The sequence below is a fragment of the Podarcis gaigeae genome, assembly GCF_964106915.1.
Source record: "Podarcis gaigeae genome assembly, chromosome: 1".
Classification (NCBI taxonomy): domain Eukaryota; kingdom Metazoa; phylum Chordata; class Lepidosauria; order Squamata; family Lacertidae; genus Podarcis; species Podarcis gaigeae.
This window is the reverse complement of record NC_139678.1, coordinates 93,574,428-93,595,301: the sequence shown is the minus strand read 5'-3', so window position 1 is coordinate 93,595,301 and position 20,874 is coordinate 93,574,428. Positions and strand designations below refer to the sequence as shown.

General features: G+C 40.0%; 2 protein-coding genes across 7 annotated transcripts in view; one reads left to right on the top strand and one right to left on the bottom strand.

The window, feature by feature from the left end:
- The first annotated feature begins 36 nt into the window (after positions 1-36).
- LMLN (leishmanolysin like peptidase) lies at positions 37-18,740 on the top strand. 3 transcript variants are annotated; one of them, XR_014556075.1, is made up of 18 exons: positions 51-249; positions 2,998-3,095; positions 3,488-3,518; positions 4,118-4,200; positions 4,446-4,563; positions 6,526-6,701; positions 7,238-7,343; positions 7,588-7,682; positions 7,990-8,107; positions 9,372-9,479; positions 10,420-10,496; positions 11,196-11,306; positions 11,461-11,593; positions 12,139-12,298; positions 12,528-12,658; positions 13,096-13,309; positions 13,666-13,993; positions 14,527-18,740. XR_014556075.1 is itself a non-coding variant. In XM_083702261.1 (17 exons), exons 1-17 carry the CDS (start codon positions 91-93, stop codon positions 13,764-13,766), a joined length of 2,019 nt encoding a protein of 672 aa, XP_083558387.1. In that variant the 5' UTR covers positions 37-90; the 3' UTR covers positions 13,767-18,740. The 3 variants fall into 3 exon arrangements, 2 of the variants coding, with proteins under 2 accessions (XP_083558387.1, XP_083558388.1); XM_083702261.1 differs by having other exon boundaries at positions 37-249; positions 13,666-18,740; XM_083702262.1 differs by having other exon boundaries at positions 75-753; positions 13,666-18,740.
- Positions 18,741-19,810: 1,070 nt separating this feature from the next.
- The window catches only part of LOC310848585 (glycerol-3-phosphate dehydrogenase 1-like protein), a 29,855-nt gene continuing 28,791 nt past the window's right edge, over positions 19,811-20,874 (bottom strand). For all 4 annotated transcript variants that reach the window (XM_083747846.1, XM_083747845.1, XM_083747847.1 and 1 more), the window contains 2 exons: positions 20,627-20,733; positions 19,811-19,980 (listed from right to left, as the gene is read on the bottom strand). In XM_083747846.1, coding sequence (XP_083603972.1) covers positions 19,884-19,980; positions 20,627-20,733 — 204 coding nt within the window. In that variant the 3' untranslated portion in view covers positions 19,811-19,883. The remainder of the gene's footprint in view (positions 19,981-20,626; positions 20,734-20,874) is intronic.

Below are 20,874 nucleotides of genomic sequence, written 5' to 3'. Positions count from 1 at the left end.
TCTCAGCTCCGCGCTCGCTTACTGGCTCGCGGGGAAAGGGGAACCGACCTTGCCCGTGGAGAGGCGGCGGTAGTGAAGGCCGCTGTCAAGATGGCGGCCGGAGCGAAGAGGCGGCGGGCTCTGCAAGCTTCTCCCCGGCCGTTCTCCGCTTTCCCCGCCGCCCTCGCGGTGCTGCTTCTGCTTGGCTGCGGCCCAGCTTCTGCTGCTTCTGCCCCTGTGTGTCACCACCGCATCCCCAGCGCCAGGGAGGTGAGGCGGGTCTTTGGAAGCGGGGGGGGGGGGGGCTAAGAGGGCGACACGGGATCGCCGCCTCGACCTGCGGATGCCAGTGATGGTTAGGACTCGCCTTTGGCTTCCGCGCATCTTTCCGTCGGTTGCCGCGTTTGCAGCGTTGTCGGCCGCCTGTTTGGCCTGTTTTTCGCATTTGTGCTCGTAAAAGTTCCTGCTTTGAATGCAAGTGAGGATGGTGGGGACCGGTTTCGGAAATCTGATTTAAAACTCACCGCTCCTCCACTTCCTTGAGATCCTTCGTTTGGGAATGCCGATGCGTGTCGCGGTTTGCAGCAAAGCAGTAACCTTTTGGTTGGTGCCGGTTGTCTCTTCCACGCATCCCAGCAACTTATTTTGTCCTAAGGAGGACCGCGAAACGCTATCGGAAAATAACTTTAAGCCGTGCCGCTCCGATATTTTTTGTCATTATGTTAGACTAAAGGCAGGGAAATGGCTCTACAGTTTTGGTATTTACCTCGCGGGGTAGGTACGTCCTTTTCCCGTTGTTTTGGGCGACTCAGCCTATTCTGCTGCTTTATTGTAGAAAGCCAAGGTGATCCAATTGACAAAATACTGAGATTAGAAGCTAGGCTTAGTTTTCTTTCTGAGGGAATCCGCTATGCTCTGTTCTTTAATTCTTCTCAGTACTATTGCCACCATTTATGGCACAAATGATTCTATTGACGTCTAAACTAATGATGCACTTAAAAAAAACACCCCATAAAAAACCACCCCATAGCACAAGTTAAAAATGGAAATAATCGTATTATTTATTTATTACCCACCCATTAAGATCCCATGGTCATTACTTTTCTCTAACAGAAAACTTGGTTTGTAAAAATGCTTGATATTTTCAGTGGTAATGGATTTAATAGAAAATCTTATCCTGTTTATGTGATTTTATTTTAGTGTATTCAATCGGACTTGGCTCCTAATTAAGCGTACATAGGATTATGGTCCAACAGAGAAGTTTAAGCTGTAAGACTCCTAGCAACAAGACAAATAGTTGCTTCCTATGGGGGGGGGACTCCCTCCCACCATAGAAACCTGGACGCAATATGTGTGGAATATAGCACTTATGTAATGCTCAGCTCATCATTGGAGGGTGATAAGAGGAATAACAAGAAAAAAATGGCTTTGACTCCATATGGTCTGAATTTATATTGTTTATTAACGGTACTTTACGGGAATCTCTTTTCCGTCTCAATCACAGCAGCCTGTGTGTCACCACACATTAGTGTGTCGGCTGCAGTGTAGGTACACTCCCAGTGCTCCTCTTGGGGCTGGAAAGGGGTTAGTTTAACCTCTGGTTTGCTAGTAAAACTGTATTCCTGTTTCACGAAATGATTAAAAACTGAATTCCTGTTTCACGAAATGGTGCATGTCTAAAAAGTGTGTCACCAACATCAAAAGTTTGGAAAGCTCTGTTTTAGATAGACGTATAGCCTGTGGATGTGAGCTTAATCTGTAAAGGAAAATATGTTTAAAGTCTGCTTTGATGCCATGTAGATGGCTGCATACATGAATTAAAACCTGTACATGCATTTGTCCTGGAAGACAACAGGTTGTTTGGTAATAGTTCTAAAAGTTTTCAGTAAAGTTTGTAAAAATAATAATAATCCAAAACAACATCCAGACTCTGCCATGTTTTGTGGCCACCAGTGATCTGCTGGTGGTGTAAAAACTTCTTCGTCCGACTGCCCCCCCCCCCCACCAGAGAGGCTGTGGCCTACATGCCAGGTGACACAGACACCCACGGCATCTATAATAACCCTGCCAGCACCAGCCAAACCTGCCACCTTCCACCAGGCATACACAACCTGCTCTACTTGTTCATGACCAGTCATCAACACATATGCACCAAAAGCATGCCCCAGCATGAAACTGTAAACAAACACACAGGCACACACTGGCACTCCCAAACAGTGATTACAACCCCACACTTGCAGCTGGCAGCCACATATGCCAAGGAAAAATGGCTACAGGGGCACAGCAATATGCAACAGTGACAAGCAACACACCGCCCCAAGGACGCATACACACTCCCCAAAGTGGGGAGGGGAGCAAGCCACATCCTCCCCCTCATAGGCAGGAGTTGAGCTTTAATATGTTACAACCGTGGCATGAACAAAATTACCAATTAGCACATAAACTACATAGATTTATAGTGCCCACTGGCATTATTTTGGATTTTGACTGATTAACAACTAGCCAGAAATTTCACCAAAATTAATAATTTTTATTCTTATATAGATTATTCAGATCTAATTTAAAAAAATAATAATCTGTAAATGTAGCCATTTTTAAATTCTACTTGTCCACGTACAAAGCCATGAATTTGTCTTTTCCGCCTAATGGCACAAATCACCAGTTCTAGACATAAACTGAATATAAAAAAAGAGGGCAGCTTTGACTTGTTCCTCTCTCTTAATCAAATGAAATAATCTATTTCATAAGCTCTTGCAGGAACCCAAATTTTTCCAAAGAACAAAAAGAACACAGCAATATATTTTTTGAAATGCTTTCCCAGCATCAAGCAAAATAATTGCAGCCGTGTCATTTCTATTACTATTTTTTATTGTTATAACCCTGGAACCCTGGGGGGGGGGGTGTGCAAAGGAAACTAGTAAATAAATCTGATAGATGCATCTGTTTTTTATATTTTTTTGGGGGGGGGGGAGTTATACATGTTATTTGTTGAGTCAAATCTATTTATTCTTTATTTAGGTTATCTATAAAGTTTATCTTAAGGAAAATCGTGTTATAAAGAGAAATGTGGATGAACAACTAAGAATTAAGACAGTATATGACAAAAGTATTGAGGAGTAAGTATAATGGCAGCCTTCTAAAATTCTTATTCTGAGTGGGAAGGGGCTCTTGGTCCTACCTGAGAGGTATTTCTCCGCACATGTGGAGATGCCTTCAGTTTTTAGTTCCTGCATTCAAGCACTAGGGAGAGCTCATGTCCAACCTGAGGACATCTTACCTATACTGGAGAATTAGCTGATAGCTAGGAAGACCTGTCCCCCTTCTACTTTCCTCACCACACAAGTAGGTAAGGCAATAGGGAATACGTAGCTAAGGGGGACAGATTTGTGTTGCAGGACTGAGTCTGGAGTAACTGGTTTTATAGGTGGAAAGGGATTGGTTGATGATCGTATTTCATACAAATAGAAAAGAAACAATTCCCTCCCCTTATTGTTTTCTTTCTTCATAGATTGCCACCTGAAAAAAAGCACCTTATAAAGGTATGTGACTCTTCCTTCTTGCATGTATATCAGTCATGCCTATTGCTGAATGGAGTTCTAGTTTAATTGCGCCAATCCACTGGTCTGCATGATCCGTGACTGTAAGTGGTATTCTAACTTTTCTAAACAGCTTTCCTGCTCCATATCTGAAACTGCTTTTGAAATTTGTGCAGACCTAACATTGTGTGTTCTCCTAACCGTGGTTATGTGATCAGGAGCAAACTGACTTTTCTCCCTCCTGCTCCCTCTTTGTTGCAATTTCCACTCTCCCTTATCTTGGCAACTTTAACCAAAAGCAGCATTAAGAACTACAGAAATGATAAATGTGGTTTTAGCACTAGCCAGAGTTTGTGTGTGAACCAAGTTCTGAAGTATGCTACAAATCTTAATTTGTGTCACGTTGCTGCAGATTTTGTTAAAGTTCAGGATACATGAGTATTGTCTGATAATACAATAAAATCAGCATCTCTTTATGCTTATCTCATTCAGTTCAAAGCTGTGAAAATATGCTTAGTAAGTGGAACTTCATTCTTTAGAATCTAGTTTCATATCTCTCTCTTTTTTTGGTGTAAAGAGACTTTTCTTTTCTGCACATTTAGAATAAGCTTTTCCCGCAAGCTATTTCCTATTTAGAGAAGACATTTCAAGTACGGAAACCTACTGGTACCATTCTATTAAGCAGGTATGTACATGGTTTAGTGTTGTTTAATAGTAAGTGTCAACATAAATCTGTATTTAAGATTATATTCTGCCTGTAGATCAGAATTGTTTCTACCCACCCACCCAAAAAACCCCACTAAGAGTAATTCCATTCTGATAAGTAAATTAACTTGGTTACATTGGTATACCTAGCTTCTCTGTTATGTGGGTTTATTCTATGCATCCATTTCATTGATAACTAAATCTGTAATTCTGATTTGTTTTAAGACAGTGTGTAACAAATGAATATTTAAGGAAGAAAGATGACCCTCACCGATACTGCCGAAAAGCATGTGCAGAATATACAAAGTGTGGTCCAGTCACAGTTCCTGAGGAACACCTGCAGGTAATTCTGTCCTCGGCGGCGCAGGTGTGGGGAACTTCCAGTTCATGGTTCGAAGATGGCCTTCCAGGCATCCTTCATTTTCAATAAGCTATGCCTACCTGCCCTGCACCTGATATCATTCATGAGGGGCAGGTAAGGGCAGGACTTTAAAGGAACAACTGGGACATGTTCCTTTGAGCAAGGTTTGCTTTTATTTGATTTGATCTGATTGATCTACACCCTAGCCTTTGTCAAAAATGGAGCACAGGGCAGCTTACAGCAACAATTATATAATACTATAATCATAATAAAACCACTCCTAAACCCAACAAATGAAAATGTAATGGACAGCAGCAATAAAGCTCTGTAGCACAAATAACACTTCATGATCCATATTCCTGGACAAATAAAAATATCTTAATTCTTAGCACATGTCTTATGAGAATGGTTGCACTATATATCCACAGTTAACATCCCTGGCCGGAAAAAACATAGCAGCTCTTATAAGTAGCAAATTTCTGAACAGAAGTTATGAGTCAACTGTGCCAGTCGTCACTTGCAAGGGTATAATCTTAAATCCCGTTATAGTATCACAATGAGAAGATTCCATTTCCTTTGGTACTTAACTGTGGTATCAAGGCAAATCAATCAGTGGCATCAAGCGAAGTGAAGTTAAGAAGAGCAAATAATGTTGCGAATCAACAGGGATGAGAGGACTAGGAGCTGAGTTCAACAGATTGGTGAGAGGATTGAATTTTCATCTTGAGTGCAGAGAAATTGTGGGGTTTAGTAACACTCAAAAGTATATTATGTTGATGGACCTTGGCTACTTTTAAAAATTGTTTTCAGTTTTTAATGTCTTGTTTTTAAATGGACTTGAATGGTTTTTTCAGTTTCATTAAATAAAATAAGTTTTGGGCAGTCCCTGTGTTACACTTTTCAGTGTTTACTTCATTAGTTTTCCTTGAGTTAACAAAACAGCTGGATAAACCGGATGAAAGCTGCATTTTTAAAAACCTTGAACAGATCAAAAGTGATCATATATCTCGCCCAGTGTAAATTCTCTGGCACCAGATATTAAGGCTAAGCACAGTGCATGTAGACCATAGCAGACGATGTGCTTTGTACAATCTACATATGGGCAATGATAATAACATGTCACAATATAATGTACTACAGCATCTTCAGATGCTACACCATAGCTGTCAAGTTTTCCCTTTTCTTGCAAGGAATCATATTCGGAATAAGGGAATTTCCCTTTTAAAAAGGGAAATGTTGACAGCTATGTACTACACACACACACACCACACCTCACTTTCACAATCTGAAGGATGTCTCTGGATCGGAAGACAGTGTAGTAGGCATGAGAGCTCTCCAAAAGAAAAGCTGGAAGAAATGATTATGCATTCATTAATGTCATTCTCTATTTCAATATCATTTGGTCCTAACACACCTTGCCATTTTCTGAACTTTGGGCTCTTAAAAAGCATTTGTGGATTCCGGGAGGGTATAGCTTTCAAAAGCTATTTTAAAAAATAATCAGGTGCAACTATACCCTTTGGATATTGGCTGTGAGCAGTATTACAAAATCAATATAAGTGTGACAAATCATTGTCTTAATATCTTTCTTCCGTCAGATAAAGACAAATGGAAAGGAGGATGGGTTGTATCTAAGTCATGCTCAAAGCAGGCCTATTAAATGGCTGGCTAGCTCAGTTGGTAGAGCATGAGACTCTTAATCTTAGAGTTGTGGGTTTGAGCCCCCTGTTGGGCAAAATAATCCTGTCTTGCAGGGGGTTGGATTAGATTACTCTTGTGGTCCCTTCAAAATGTACAATTCTGTGATTCTATAAATTAGTCATGGCCATTGATTTCAGTGCCTCAACTCTGAGCAGTTGGTTACCAAATTTCTTCTATTAGACTGAAGACAGTTGTTAAATTATGTCTGTTTGAAACTAATTTCCTCTAAATTTATTGTCTTAGCAATGCAGGGCGTGTAATGAAATGCTGGATTGTGGACCTGTTGGTGTAAGAGACCAAGAAGGGGTTCGAGATGCTGACTTCGTGTTATATGTCAGTGCTCTGACTACTGAAAGGTGTGGCCAAGAAAATATTATTGCATATGCAGCATACTGTCAACTAGAAGCTGATATGGACAGGTAACATTTCCCCCCTCCAAATTAACTTTCATTTATAAGTGTACTGGTGTAATGACTTCCAATGGTGGCTTTAACTGACCAGTTTACTAGATGAACTGCGCTGCTCAAATTAATGACTAATTCTTAATGGTACTAGAATTGTCTATTCTAAGTTCCTTTTTTGAGCAGTAGATGCCTGTGTTTGTAGCCTGAATCATGAAATTAGAAGAATCGCCTACTAAAGTAGATGTTGCACTCTTCATCTCTATTGTTTGCAGAGAAATCCAACATCTCTTTGTTACGAGATTTTACTAGCAATACCATTATCAAAATCTGTTTAATTTGTGGTCAGATGCGGGTTGAGTGAAAATATGCTTCACTCTGCTGTCCGTTGTGTAAATGGTGAAGCTACAATTGCTTACGCGCTTTAGCATTCTAAATTTAGATTTTTGGTTGTTGTTGAGTGCACATTGTTTGTATTCATTTATTAAGCTTAGCATGTTCCTAAGACGGTGAAGTTTTTATTCTATAGAAATATATTTTTCATTATTTCCCAGACCAATTGCAGGGTATGCTAATCTTTGTCCGAATATGATTTCAACCCAAGCACAAGAATTTGCTGGCATGCTGTCTACTGTGAAACATGAAATCATTCATGCACTGGTAAGATATGTTATTTGTTGCATTCATTTAAAATACTAGCAACATCTTTGTGTTGCACCATGCAAAAAATTATTTGTTTTTGTTTCTCTTCTAAAAGACATAGATGTGAACTTAGCCTACACTGTATGTTTATTTTACTTTCAGAGAACTTTTTTTGTTGTTTTGAGGTTTGTTAACTTCTAGGCAAAACATGCTTTCTTATGTTGATGATAAATAATATAAATGACTTTGCATTGCCTTAAAGGGTTTTTCTGCTGGTCTGTTTGCATTTTATCGTGATGATGATGGAAATCCTTTGACTGCCCCATCTCAAAATGGATTGCCACCCTTTAATGAAAGGTATATATTGAAATCTATGTTGGACTTTATGAATCTGTGTAGTTTTGTTGAAGGAAGTGATATGACTTAGTTGCGAAATAATTCTTTTGTCAACATTTTAATACCTTGTGACTCAGTGGGTTTGTTTCCTTGGGTGATTTTTCTTCCCTGTCCTCTTTCATAGCCAGCTGTCATGAGCTTCACAGTTATCATGTTTAATATTATTTTTTTTGAAATGCATTTAACATTTGCTGATGTCAGCCTGTTGATCATATTTAGAATTGATCCTGCTTGCCAGTCGAGTTAATTCAGTCTGCCTTCTTTACAGCCTTGGTGTATATCAGTGGAGCAATAAAGTAGTAAATAGCGCTGTGCGGTTATGGGATGTACGGGGCAATAAGAAACTGCTTCACAATGTATTCCTTCTGATAACTCCTAAAGTAGTTGTAAGTATCATTTTCACTTTTTATCAGAATAAATCTAATTAACTTCCTCAGATAAGGACACCTACACAATTTGCCTTGCCTTCTTTAGGAGGTTTATCTAACACGTTGAGAATTATAGGAATAGCTTACTCCAAGTATCCCTGGCAAGCTGCTTACTGGTAAAATAATGCATGTCAAAAGGAATAATTCTCATTAGAAAAATGATCAATCCTTGTAATAAAGTGGCTGGCCCTTTTCCAACTACTAGAGCACCAGAACAAGGCCACCCACAGACATGGGAGTGGGGTTGGTTCCGGATATCGCAGGTGTGCCAAAGATATCGGTTCAAAGAAATGAGAAACCTAAAGGAAAGATCTCAAGCTGTGCATGGAAGCTGCCATCATGCCGCCCTAGAACCTGAGTGGCATGAAGCCACGGCACAGACACAAAACTTCAGCACTGGGTTGCTGCTTGTATTCCTTCAGCCTACTAAAGCGGAAGGAAGTTGGGCAAAAGCCTGTTCACATTGTGGCTTGCATAGCTACCTGTTAGATATGCTTTTTCTCCTCCAAGTGATTCAAATAACCGAATCATTCTGAAGACTTTAAATTATGGGTTTTATGAGATCAAAACGTGTTATGTTTTTCATATAGGTGAATTATTTTTTAAACTTTTTATTATTATTACTCTCAGGTTCATGAACTTTAAATAGTATTTCTTACTAGCAGCTTCCATCTCCGGCTCGCTCCATTCACTAACCTCACCTACCCACCAACCCCTTTGACAATCCTCCCTTCTCCATGTATATGTAACCCCTCCTCCCTTTACACCTTGCCCTTCCCCTCACCCCAAGCTTTAAAGGAAGGGCTTTTTTGCCCAATACCACTCTCTGAAGTGCCTCTTCCCTCCATTAACAATTGTTGCAGCTGTATTTAACAGGGGAAGCACTTCAGGGAGCTGCTGGGCAAATCACTCTATGAAGTGCCTCTCCTCCCAAACATCTTGCCTGGGGCACCTGCCACCCACACTGCTTGCTTGCCTGCCTGTTCTGCCGTCCAGCATGGCTGCCTATTGCCAGTCATGTGAACCACATTATGATAGCAGCCTTACATTTCAACACATATAGGAAGAAGAATTGGGGGACCCTTTTCATTGGAAATCAGTGCAAGATGAAGGAAGCCCCTCCTGGGAACTTAAAATATGGGGGGGGGGGGTTAGTTTTGATTCTCAAGGAAGGGTATTGCTAATTATTTTGACAGCGGTCTTCTGGTGCATCTTTTTGAAGGAGGAGGCCCGAAAACACTTTGGATGTCAATTTCTAGAGGGGATGGAACTTGAAAATCAAGGTGGCATGGGTACAGAGCTCAATCATTGGGAAAAGAGATTGTTGGAGGTCAGTACAGCTAATTATAATACAGTAGCTATTGGGTTTTTTGCGAGGTGATCATAGACTGAAATGCAGGTTTTTGTGATATCGGATACTTTGTCTCCAGGATGACAGATTGATGAAAGTTTAAAAGTAGGCTTTATCACTGGAAAGATTCCTTCCCCCGTCATCAGATTTTATTTAATCTTTCCCTTAGAACTTGTTAATTGGACAGTCACTGCAATCTAGATAAAATGGGATTATATAAAGCAGTTTTTAAAAGAGGAGCAGCACAGCTTGCTTTGTGAAAGAATACCATGCATTATAAAGAATATATATTGAATATATAAAGAAGATATATTGTAATTATTACCTTTGTCTTCATTTGTCTTTACCTTTCCACTCTGCCATTTCTTACTATTTGTTTTAAATCAGCAGTACAGTACCAGAGGAACAATTTAGGGCAGTCCCCTAGTGTTTGACTACATGCAACTCCTCATTCTGTGGTCAGCTTATACACTTATACTGTGATGAGAGGGCCTCCTACAGATATCAGCTCATCAGGAAGCCTATCCCATACAGTGTGGGAATTAGACGTCTAGTGTGGCATGGCAGTGCCTACCCTTTGGAAACCACACCTTTATAAACCTGGGAGGTGCTATCTTCACTGGCTTTAAACACCTATTGAATCCTCTACCATCAGGCCTCCTAAGTGGAGATGAAGACTATCTCAGACTTTATCCGAATTGGCTTAGGAATAGCACTTACATGTAAATCACTTCAGACCGTTTCATGGGGAGGGATCATAAATGAAATAACCAAGAAAATGTTAGAAACAATTAATGGGCCAATGTAATAAGTGTTTATGCCCAAAGGTACACATTCTTTTTTCTCCCCAACCCCAAAACGAGGAATGAGTTGCTGTTCTGTCACGAAGCTTACGGGTTTTTTGGGTGGTTACTTTCAGAATGAAGCTATGACTGGATCGCACACTCAGAACAGGGTCTTCTCCCGCATCACTTTGGCATTAATGGAAGACACTGGGTAAGGATGTATAGTTGGTTTTGGTTTTCTCATAAATATGCCTTGTTTGGACAGATCTTAAATACATTGCATTTGGCGAACCAGAGCAGTGCACGGAAATGTCGTTTACCTTCCCGCTGGAGCGGTACCTATTTCTCTACTTGCATTTCGTGCTTTCGAACTGCTAGGTTGGCAGGAGCAGGGACCCAGCAACAGGCGCTCACCCTGTTGCGAGGATTCGAACCGCTGCCATTCTGATCAGAAAGCCCTAGGCTCTGTGGTTTAACCCAAAGCGCCACCCACGTCCCTCAAATTAAGGATACTAATTCTTGAGCATTTCCCTCCAGTTGAAAGTGGATAATGGGGGATGGAAAAGGCTGGCAATAACTAGTCAGAGTTGAATTACCTTAGAGTGGCATTAGCGCTAACTGTTGAAATCTCTCCCCCCCCCCCCCTTTCATTGTTTATTCCTTCACTGAAAGAGAAGAGCAATTCCATTTTTTGGCGTCATTTCTTAAGCCAAAAGAGGAGCAGCAATCTTGGAGGCGACAATACATGTGCCTGTTTGTAGAAATGCATTTGCCTTTTCTTGCTCTACCTGCATTAGGAAATGGTTCATATTGGGTAGCTTGATTAACACAAGCAAGAGCTTTGAAATGACTTTTTGCTGACTGTTCAGAAGTGCAATAATAGCATTTCTGTTTCAACATATGTTTACAGCTGGTATAAAGCCAATTACAACATGGCAGAAAAGCTTGATTGGGGCCGAGATAAAGGCTGTGACTTTGTGATGAAAAGCTGTAAGTTTTGGATTGATCACAAGAGGAGAAGGTAAGAATATGTTTCTTTAGATTGCATGTTCTGTGATGCCAGTGGCATTGCAATAGCCTATTAATGTTTGTCTGGTTAGTAGTGATTTTTTTTGTTAATTGTTGTATAAAAAGATTTTAAGTTCCCTTATTGTGGTTTTCAACTTTATTCACAGGAAAGAATTGGTGGATCCATATTGTGACACTCTGCGGACTAATCCATTGCAGCTAACCTGTAGACAGGACCAAAGAGCAGTGGCAGTGTGCAATTTACAGAAATTCCCACAACAGCTTCCTCAGGAATATCAGGTATAAAGGGTGTGACTCTATGTGAGTTCTATGAACCACCAGTCTCATTCAGACATGAGAACAAGCAGAGGGGCTGGGCACTTCCTCCTTCTCTTCCAGTGCAACCACAAGGAAGAATTTGGAAGCTTTTGCTTCCATTTTAGATTCAGCTTGATTTGTTGTTGGATCACTTACAAACTGTAGTTTGTTGAAACAAGTCAACTTTAAATCATAGTTTAAGCAGCTGGTTTGTTTCCACTCACCATAGTTAAGATTAACCGTAGTTTAGGGTTCAGACAACACACAGTCAAAAGAGAATGCATTTGTCGTGCTTAACAGACTTGTATGTGCAGTACCTAGCAATACTGTTGGTCCTAAAATAAAAATTATTAATTGCAGTAGCAACTATAGCTTTGTGCTTTGGTTCTCTTTAACATGAATATAATGTATGGAATGTGGGTTTCTGCTGTTGTTGTTAAAGTTTGCTATTACTACCAGGTGATGGTGATGACATGACTGTGCGTCTTCTACCTTCATAGCTGCCTCTGTCGCTGTATCTTTTGCAGTATTTTGACCGTCTTTATGGGGTACCATCAGAAGATTTGCCTTATTATGGTGGGTCTGTTGAAATTGCGGACTTCTGTCCGTTCAGTCAGGAATTTAGCTGGCACTTAAGTGGTGAATTTCAGCGAAGTTCAGACTGTAGAATACTCGAAAATCAACCAGGTCAGTTGGTTTTGTGTTTATTTTTTCCTTTAATATCTTTCAGAAAATTTGGGTTCCAATATAAGTGAAACCCATAGCTTCTTTAGCTTAACCCATGGTTGTCATGTTGCATCTGTATCTGAGTCTACCCAGGTTTGTTTCAGGCTCAGAAACTAGGATCTGAAATCATAGTCTGAAGCTGGTTAGCAGTCCACAGTATGTGTTAACAGTGCTTTCCTGGTTTTTTTAGATCCTTTCAAAAACTATGGTGCAGAGAAATATGGACCAAATTCTGTGTGTCTCATTCAGAAGTCAGCTTTTGTTATGGAACAATGCAGAAAGAAACTCAGTTACCCTGACTGGGGCAGTGGCTGTTACCAGGTAACTGCAGGAGCTCTTAATTTAAGGTTGCATTTTGTAAAGTTGTGCTGTTTAGAAATCATTATTGCTCTTAATTAGTCATCACATGTTTCTATATTTGTATCTAATTGTATTAGACCAAATTACATGTTTCTACATTTGTATCTAATTGTATTAGACCAGATAGTCATATGGAAGTCAAAATATCTCCCTACCTCATGCCCATTAGTTTTATGCCAACAGTATAAGTCTCTAAAGTGAGCAGATACCCTCTTACACGGCCTGACCAACAATCTGTCATCTTCCAAATCTGCATGCAAACAAGTGAAGGTACACACAAATTGTTCTAGCTTTTCCTTTTGACAGCTCGACTACAAGCAACATGTCTCTTAAAAGACTTGGTTTAAAAATTAAATAAATGCTTGCAATAATCTAGCTAGTCCAACTTTATTTCTTAGGTTTCTTGTTCTCCCCGTGGGCTGACTGTTTGGGTCAAGGATGAGTCATATTTGTGCAGTCGCTCAGGTCAAATCCTAACAGTGAATATTCAGATGAATGGATGGGTACATATTGGGAACCTAATTTGCCCAGCGTGTTCAGACTTCTGCGATTTCTGCCCACCTGAGCAGGATCCTCCTCCAGTTGCTAATTTAACAAGACTCACATCTATTGGTAAGCAACCCTTCAAAAGTCATTAAGTGAAATAGAGAGTTCTTGTTTTGTTTTGTTTTGCTGTGATGTTCTTTGTAGCATTTTCAGAATTATATTCCTAGCAAACAGGAGAACTAGTTCACTTTTTTACACTACAGTGGTTTTAGAGGAGGAGAGCAGGACCAAAACAGACAATTCAATTAGCCTTTGGAAAACTCTTTCCCCCTCCTTCTCTTCCTTTAGTTTGGAAAAATGATGAATTAAAGTTTAGACTCTCAGAGAGCATCTGCCTCTATTCCTGTTTGTCAAGGACTATTTTGAACAGCATCTGCAGAAGTACTTAAACTATGCTAATACCATTTTAACATTTGTTTTAGATTTGTGTTCCTGTTCCCCTAGCCTGGTAGTAACCCTATGGCTATTGATGGCGAACTTGCTTCCGCTACTGGCTGGATTTCTTCTTTGTGCATGGAGTTAAACTGGGCTCCCAGGTTACCCCATAGACTACGTCTAGAGTACACTCCATTTGAGTTCTTCTCAAAGGCAGCTATCCAGAAGAGCAAACACATCTCCACCTGCCTTGTGGCAAGAAGGCCGGCTGATCACAGGCAGAAGGTGCTGGAGAAACAGCCTCCATCCCAAGAGAGGCGAAGTTTACAGCGTCATCTCAATAAGTGCCAGTATTAAAGTTTTGTTTTTACATTGGTAACAAATTGTGGGGAACAAAATCACCAGTAGTGTTATGTTGCCACTGGTCTGGAGCACTCTTGATAGGCAGAATTCTCTGAGACTGGTAGCAGAATTTTTGGCATCCTTAGAGATATACCTCAGAGTTTCCTTTAATTTAAAAGCCATGAAAATAAGTCGTCATCATTGCTAATAACTTGAGCCTAGTGTGGCTTTATGGATTCTTGCAGATGTATCCAAAGAATTAGCCTTTTGGTACAGCTTTAGGATGCTTCCAGAACTGTTATTTGCTTTGTACACTCTGGTGATTTGAAGATACAGTGGCACCTCAGGTTAAGTACTTAATTCATTCCAGAGGTCCGTTCTTAACCTGAAACTGTTCTTAACCTGAAGCAACACTTTAGCTAATGGGGCCTCCTGCTGCTGCCGCGCCGCCGGAGCACAATTTCTGTTCTCATCCTGAAGCAAAGTTCTTAACCTGAAGCACTATTTCTGGGTTAGCGGAGTCTGTAACCTGAAGCGTATGTAACCTGAACCGTATGTAACCTGAGGTACCACTGTATTCTCTGAAGTATCTGCTGCTCAGAATATGGAGGAACTTTTCAATAGCTGCACATCATGCACTTTTGATATTCTAAATAATGAAAATATTTAATCTCCCCTTAACTTGTTGAAGACCAACCACTAAACTAAAGTATTATGCTGTAATTTCGATGGACTTAAGCCTTCAGTCCTAAGCATACTTACTAGGAAGATTTGCATCCTAGCAAGCATGTTTAGGATTGAACATTCCTAAGTAAACTTGTTTTGGGTTAGGTTACTCATGTTCAGTTTCTTACAAGGTAATTTGAAGAAAGGAGTAGCCCTCGTTCATTTCACTGCATTGGCCTTCTTCAAATGCTGGTATACAGCCAGTCCTTCGGGGGGTTTCCCACACACTTAGGTGAGTAGGCCAGAGGAAGAGTGAAATCACTGAATTCATAATTAAGTTTGAGGGGGCTTTAAAAAACAACAACACCAAACTGTGATACTTACAGATTCCATACTGACACCTTTGGGGCCAAAATGTGGGTTTCTATTATCAGGGGCCCTATTCTGGTTCTTGGGTGAAAGAATTGCTGAGCTCAATTATGTTGGGTACATGAAGACTTGTAAACTTCCTTTTTTTTAAAGTATGCTGCTTGTGCCACGAAGAAATTGCTAAAAGTCAGTCAGTGAGCAACTTGTAGATGAAGAATCTGTTCCCATGAGACTGAAAAACCCTCAGGGATCATAGTTCTGATAACTTTCCTTTCTTGCAACTGGCACAAATTGGTTTTGCCTTGGGACTGGAGGGGTTCACGCCTGGTCCTGCTGAGCATTCTGATCCATTGAAAGCAGTGCTGCACTAGAAAAAGCAAATGTTTACCTAAATCTTCCAGTCCTCTCAAAAAGTGTGCAGTGGTAGCAGGCTGATCAGCATAGTGAGATCAGAAACTTGAGTGGAATCAGGTGAACTCTTCCATTAACAAGAAATGCAGTCTCTTTGAAGAAAGTACATGGGGAGTGGCTAACCTGTGGCTAACCAGATTGTTGGACCATAACTTGGATGGTCAAGGGTCCAAATACAGCTAAAGGATGGCCACCCCTGCTCTAATAGTGCCTGCTAGATTTCTTTTCTTAAAATAAACCTTATTTTTACAAAGAGGGTTGGTGTGAATACAGCTAGTCAGTAAACTGCTTCCTATCTGAAGCATGAGAAAGCTGACTGAAGCATTTGAGAGGGGATTTCCTCCAATGATGTGAATATCTGTATACTACTATAAATATACTATTTATATTACACACAACATTAGCCTTAAATAAGCGGGGGGCGGGGGAGGGAAGGCATGGAAATAGCAATAAAATATTAGGGTTAAGAAATGCTTTAAATATGTCCAGTTTGAATATGAATGAGAATTCTCTAAATAGATCTATAGCTCAACTAATAGGAAATGGCTCCATGGAACATGGAGTAAAGACTAATTCTTATCTGTGCAATAATAATAGAACTTAAATAGCATCTTGTAAGGATGCTTTTATATACTTGAACATTTTTCTCATTGTTTGTCTTGAAGCAAAACAATTGCACTGTATCAACTTTTTGGCTAACTTTGTGTATAGGCATTTTTACCAATGTTAATGAATTTGTGTCGTAAAAATAGAAAATTGTCCTGTTTGAGAAACTGTTTTTCTTCTGCTAGGCATTTGTCCATCTGAGAATGTAATGAAATGGAGAAATATCTAAAGGTCCCCGTAAAAGTTCCAAGTTTGTAAATATGTTAGCCCAGAACTTAAGAGAGCATTTGGCTGTGTTACCTTCCAGCTCCTTTGCATGCAGCTATTAGTTGCTTTTATGCATCTTGTGAAAGCAAAATACAGTTTTAATATGAGATTCTAGTTATATCTGAGAACATGGTAGCAATTTATAATCCACAGCCCTAACCGATGTGACTGGTATTGATTACTGTGTTTAAAGAAATGCTCCTCGGTTAAAATAGAAGTAGTCTATTCTCTATGAGTTAGACAAATTCTGGTTGATTAGCAAAGGTAAACACATCTAAAACATATTTTGCTGTTATAGAACAATCTCATGTGCAGGAAGCAAGGTCCGCTACCACTGCTGTTACTGTTGTAGATATCTCAACTGCTTCTGGACGCTTTTCTGAGCAGGGGTCACAAGTCCTTGGGCACATTTGCCAACCAGAGAAGCTGTTATGGGCAGCACACTCGCCCTTCCTCCTGAAATTAGGCTTGGCAAAAAGCATGTTTGCTGCCCTGCCTCACCCAAGCATTGTGGCAGGGAGAACAAGCAACCAACCTTCCTGTAGAGGGCAGCTGGAGAAACAAGAGCTATCTATTTATATATCACCTACAAGCCAAAATGGCATCAACCTTCCTTTGCAATTGCAGTCTGCAGAAAGAAAAGCCTTCTATTGGAGTGGCATTTTTGGAAAGGGAGCATCATGCCTGGGAGGAAAAAGGATAATCCTTCCCTCTCCAAATAATTTCCCATGGTACAATGAACATGTGTATGTACATGTGTGTCATGTTAGCAACTCCAAGATGCAAGAGGGTAGCTCATCAGGAGAGGATCATTGGGAGTTGATGCTATGCTTGAGGCATTCATAAAATGTATTAACTGCTTCTCGCCTCAGATTAGACAAATTAGATTAGATTCTGCAGTAGAATACCTGTAATGTTTCCCACACTAGAACAAATAATTTCATAAAACTGCCTCTCTGTTTCAGGTACATTTTGTTCTTTGGGGATGCATTGAGATTTCAAGTTTATTAGAATGAGATTGAGTGTTTCATCAAAAATGGGTCAGGGTGGTGTGTGTTTGTTTTTTAAAGAGAGCAAAAGTAGCAGTAGGAAGCCATAGACTATTTCAAAACACAGAATATAAGAGCACATCCCTGACTCAGGACAGAAATCAGTAGATGCAGTTGAGTTAAACTGTATTTACATTTCAACTGTTACTATCATTAATTAAATCTGTATACCGCCCTTCCTCCGAAGATTACAGGGCAGCTCACAACAGAAACCTGTTGTGTCCAGTTAAATACCCACAGTTTTTATAAATACAGTCGTACATTGGATCCTGAACGCCTAGGTACTCGGACGTTTTGGCTCCCGAACGCCACAACCCCGGAAGTGAGTGCTCCTGTTTGCGAACATTCTTTAGAATCTGAAGGTCTGACGGGGCTTCTGCAGCTTCCGATTGGCTGCAGGAGCTTCCTGCAGCCAATCAGAAGCCGTGCTTTGGAAGTTGAACGGGCTTCCGAAATGGATTCCATTCGACTTCCAAGGTACGACTGTACAAAATAACACTGCCACCATTCTTCTTCTTCTTGGCAAGCACACAAACAATAGATGCATTACTGTATTTAGCCTAACAAGACTCCTCACCATGTTGGCATTTACTAGCCTACCAGTCATTCTGATGAAATGTCATAAGGAAATATGACCTATGTTTTACTTGATACTATAGAATGCTGCATATCTTGGTTATGAGGAAGGAAATGAATGTTAAAGCGATCTCCTACATAAAGCTGCTCATTTTAAATGTTTTCATTGTGTTAGGTCCCAGTTATTGTACAGATATGCTCAAAATAAACCTACTTGAAATATTAATTTTATCTAGACAAGTTTCTCCATGCCAGTGAGCTGTTTTCTATTTCAGGTTCACAACTTGAACTCGTGGGAGGGTTTTATGAGAGCATACTTACATTTTATCTTATTATTTTATTTTGTGTAGCTTGAATAAGGTATAGATTTTTTTGGGGGGGGGATCTTACCTATCTCTGCATATGTGGGCCAAAGCAGACGCTATGCTTATCTGAATTTCTATGAATGTTATAGTTTATAGCTGGGTAGTTTAAAATCCAGTATAAGCTGTGGATGAGCAGTAGAGAACTGTCTGCGGATGCACATCTCTTGAGAACCAGGATCATGACTCAGAACAGTAATACAGTTAGAGTCATATGTGCAGTCTGTCACTCCGTAGTACAAAATGTCAACATAGATTTTTACATGCAAATTGTACTTTGCCGATTGATACAACATACTATTTATGCAGAACTATTCTTTTCCACTTCTTGTCATGAGTGGACTTCAGGCTGGATTATGTATGGTGTTTATATGTGCAATTGATTTTATTATTTTTAAAATATGTGGAAGATTCTTTTAGCATAAGCACTTTGAGCATTAGTGTCAAATTAAAGAACCTTGTCTTAAAAAAAAATCTTTGGTCCTTTTTGTTTACAGAAAACGCACACTTTCTAGAAAGAAATTGAGTTCTGTAGCAAGAAATGTAGAATACATTGCAAGTGCTCCGAAAAAACTGAATTATGTGATAAGCATGCCATTATTTTAAACTTTTCAGTACTGTTCTACTTTGTTTTGATATCACTTTGGGATACCTCATCGGAATTATTTCATTCATAAATGAAATTGTAAACAAAATATATTAAATGTCTCAGGGGAATTTGACCTAGCTTCCATGTGTGTTTAAGCTCCATATAACTGCATTTTCCTCCACGAGCTTACAAATTTTCCCTCAGGACTGTGAGGGAAAGCAGTTTGTCACTGATGGCATAGCTTTGTGGGGAAGCTACCAATAGGTATGCAGCTGAAAGAAGAGCTGAGAGTCAGCAGTGGTGGGCAGAGGTGAAGTAGGATTTGAAGAACAGGGCAGAGGAAGTGGAACTAGTGGGGCAGATCTCCCCCAGCCCTGCTGGAATCGGGGGAAAGACAGGAATCCCAAGGAGGCCAACAAAGAACAAGGCAGGCAGTGGGCAGGAAAGCATGGGACAAGATGTGGAGACATTGAAGGGAGGCGGAGACTGGCAAAACATCATACGATACCTAGAGCGTTTTGACTTGACAGTGACCTCCCTGCCAAGTTCTACCCCATTCAATTTCACAAGTTGATTTCCACTACCGAGCCAGGCTTTTTTTGGCTTCAGTAGATCCAAGTTGAAACATGTGTCACTCAGGGGAAAGAAAGCTTCAGAAATTAAAGACACTGCCTCAGAAGGTTCTTCACTCTTTCACTGGAGGTCTTTAACAAAAGGCTCAACAAGCGCACCTGAACAAGAACACACACTTCTGTTCCATGTCTGAATTCTCATGAGTGACTTTGAGATTACACCCTCATTTTCAATTTACGAGCCCTATGTAATATCCTCCACTTCCCTGGCTTCTGAAGTTTATACTGAGATGTAGTATCTAGCGGACTTCACTTTCTGTGGAAATAGTTACGCTGTTTTTCTGTATAGCCTGTGACAATGAACACGTAGTACAGATGATATTGTTTTGCTTGCTTTTATTCAGCATGGTCAAACTGACAGAATCCTCATGCAGAGAGGCAAGTCACAACACTATCTTACATGTGTTCCGGATGACTTTGCAAACAAGTGATGAACTCTTTGATAGACTTCCCTTCATAGCAGATCAGGTAGACGTTCACAAATAATGGAAACCTGGGAGAAATGCAATTGCTAAAGTAAATTTTCATGCAAAATACAACCAATTTAAGTTTTTACCAGCAAGGTCATTTTTAGCTGGCTTTTCCGTACATGGCTGATGCATGATGTAAACTTTATGATTAGATACAGGACAGAATACTATCAAAATATTTTAAAGCACTGTAGCAAGTATGAATGGGAGAATATCAACTTCTGTTTCTCTGTGTCTCAAGTCCAGTTCTCAACATTTCCACGTCAATTTGCAATTTTTTAAATAAGAAGCCTCATGAAAATTCACCGGCATTTTAAAGCCGATTTCTCATTATACACGTTATTTACAAATCAGTTTTCCATAATTTAATGCATTTTGTATGTTATTTTCACTTAGATGTGCACTTTATCCTACTATATGCATTTTGTAAACATTGCTTGGCCATAGAACTACATGCAAAATTCAGAGAAGTGTGCTTTGGTTCCCATACCTTCTCAGAAAGCGTGAATTATGTAAATTCACCTTTAAATACAAACTAATTCCCCAACCCTAGTGATGGCTCACAACAGAGACACCCAAGAGTTTTTCCATGGCCAAAGGAGCCAGCAAAGTGCAGAGAATACTCTGACTTCTCAGACAGGATATTTACTAGAAAGTCAAGCTACATACTTGTCAACCATTTTCTTCTGCTTCAGGATTTTGTAGACTTCAGCAGATGTTTGAGGCCCTTGTAGCTTTTGCCCATTCAGCATTTCTTTTTCTAGCTGTTCAATTGTCTGGAAATTATTTTTAAAGAGTGTTAGATCATTTGTATTTGGTTTAAAGGAAACTGCATCACTAAACTCCATTTAAAACTAAGTAATAAATGTGAAAGTGCTGAAGCTGGAACTCCCTTTGTTCTCTTTTGCAAAGAATAG

Bases quoted from the DNA above. Each gene is read 5' to 3' on its own strand.
- LMLN (XM_083702261.1), top strand. From the start codon at position 91: ATGGCGGCCGGAGCGAAGAGGCGGCGGGCTCTGCAAGCTTCTCCCCGG. The intron at 4,201-4,445 runs GTATGTACATGG...ATTTGTTTTAAG, and splicing joins GGTACCATTCTATTAAGCAG to ACAGTGTGTAACAAATGAAT. The intron at 10,497-11,195 runs GTAAGGATGTAT...ATATGTTTACAG, and splicing joins GCATTAATGGAAGACACTGG to CTGGTATAAAGCCAATTACA.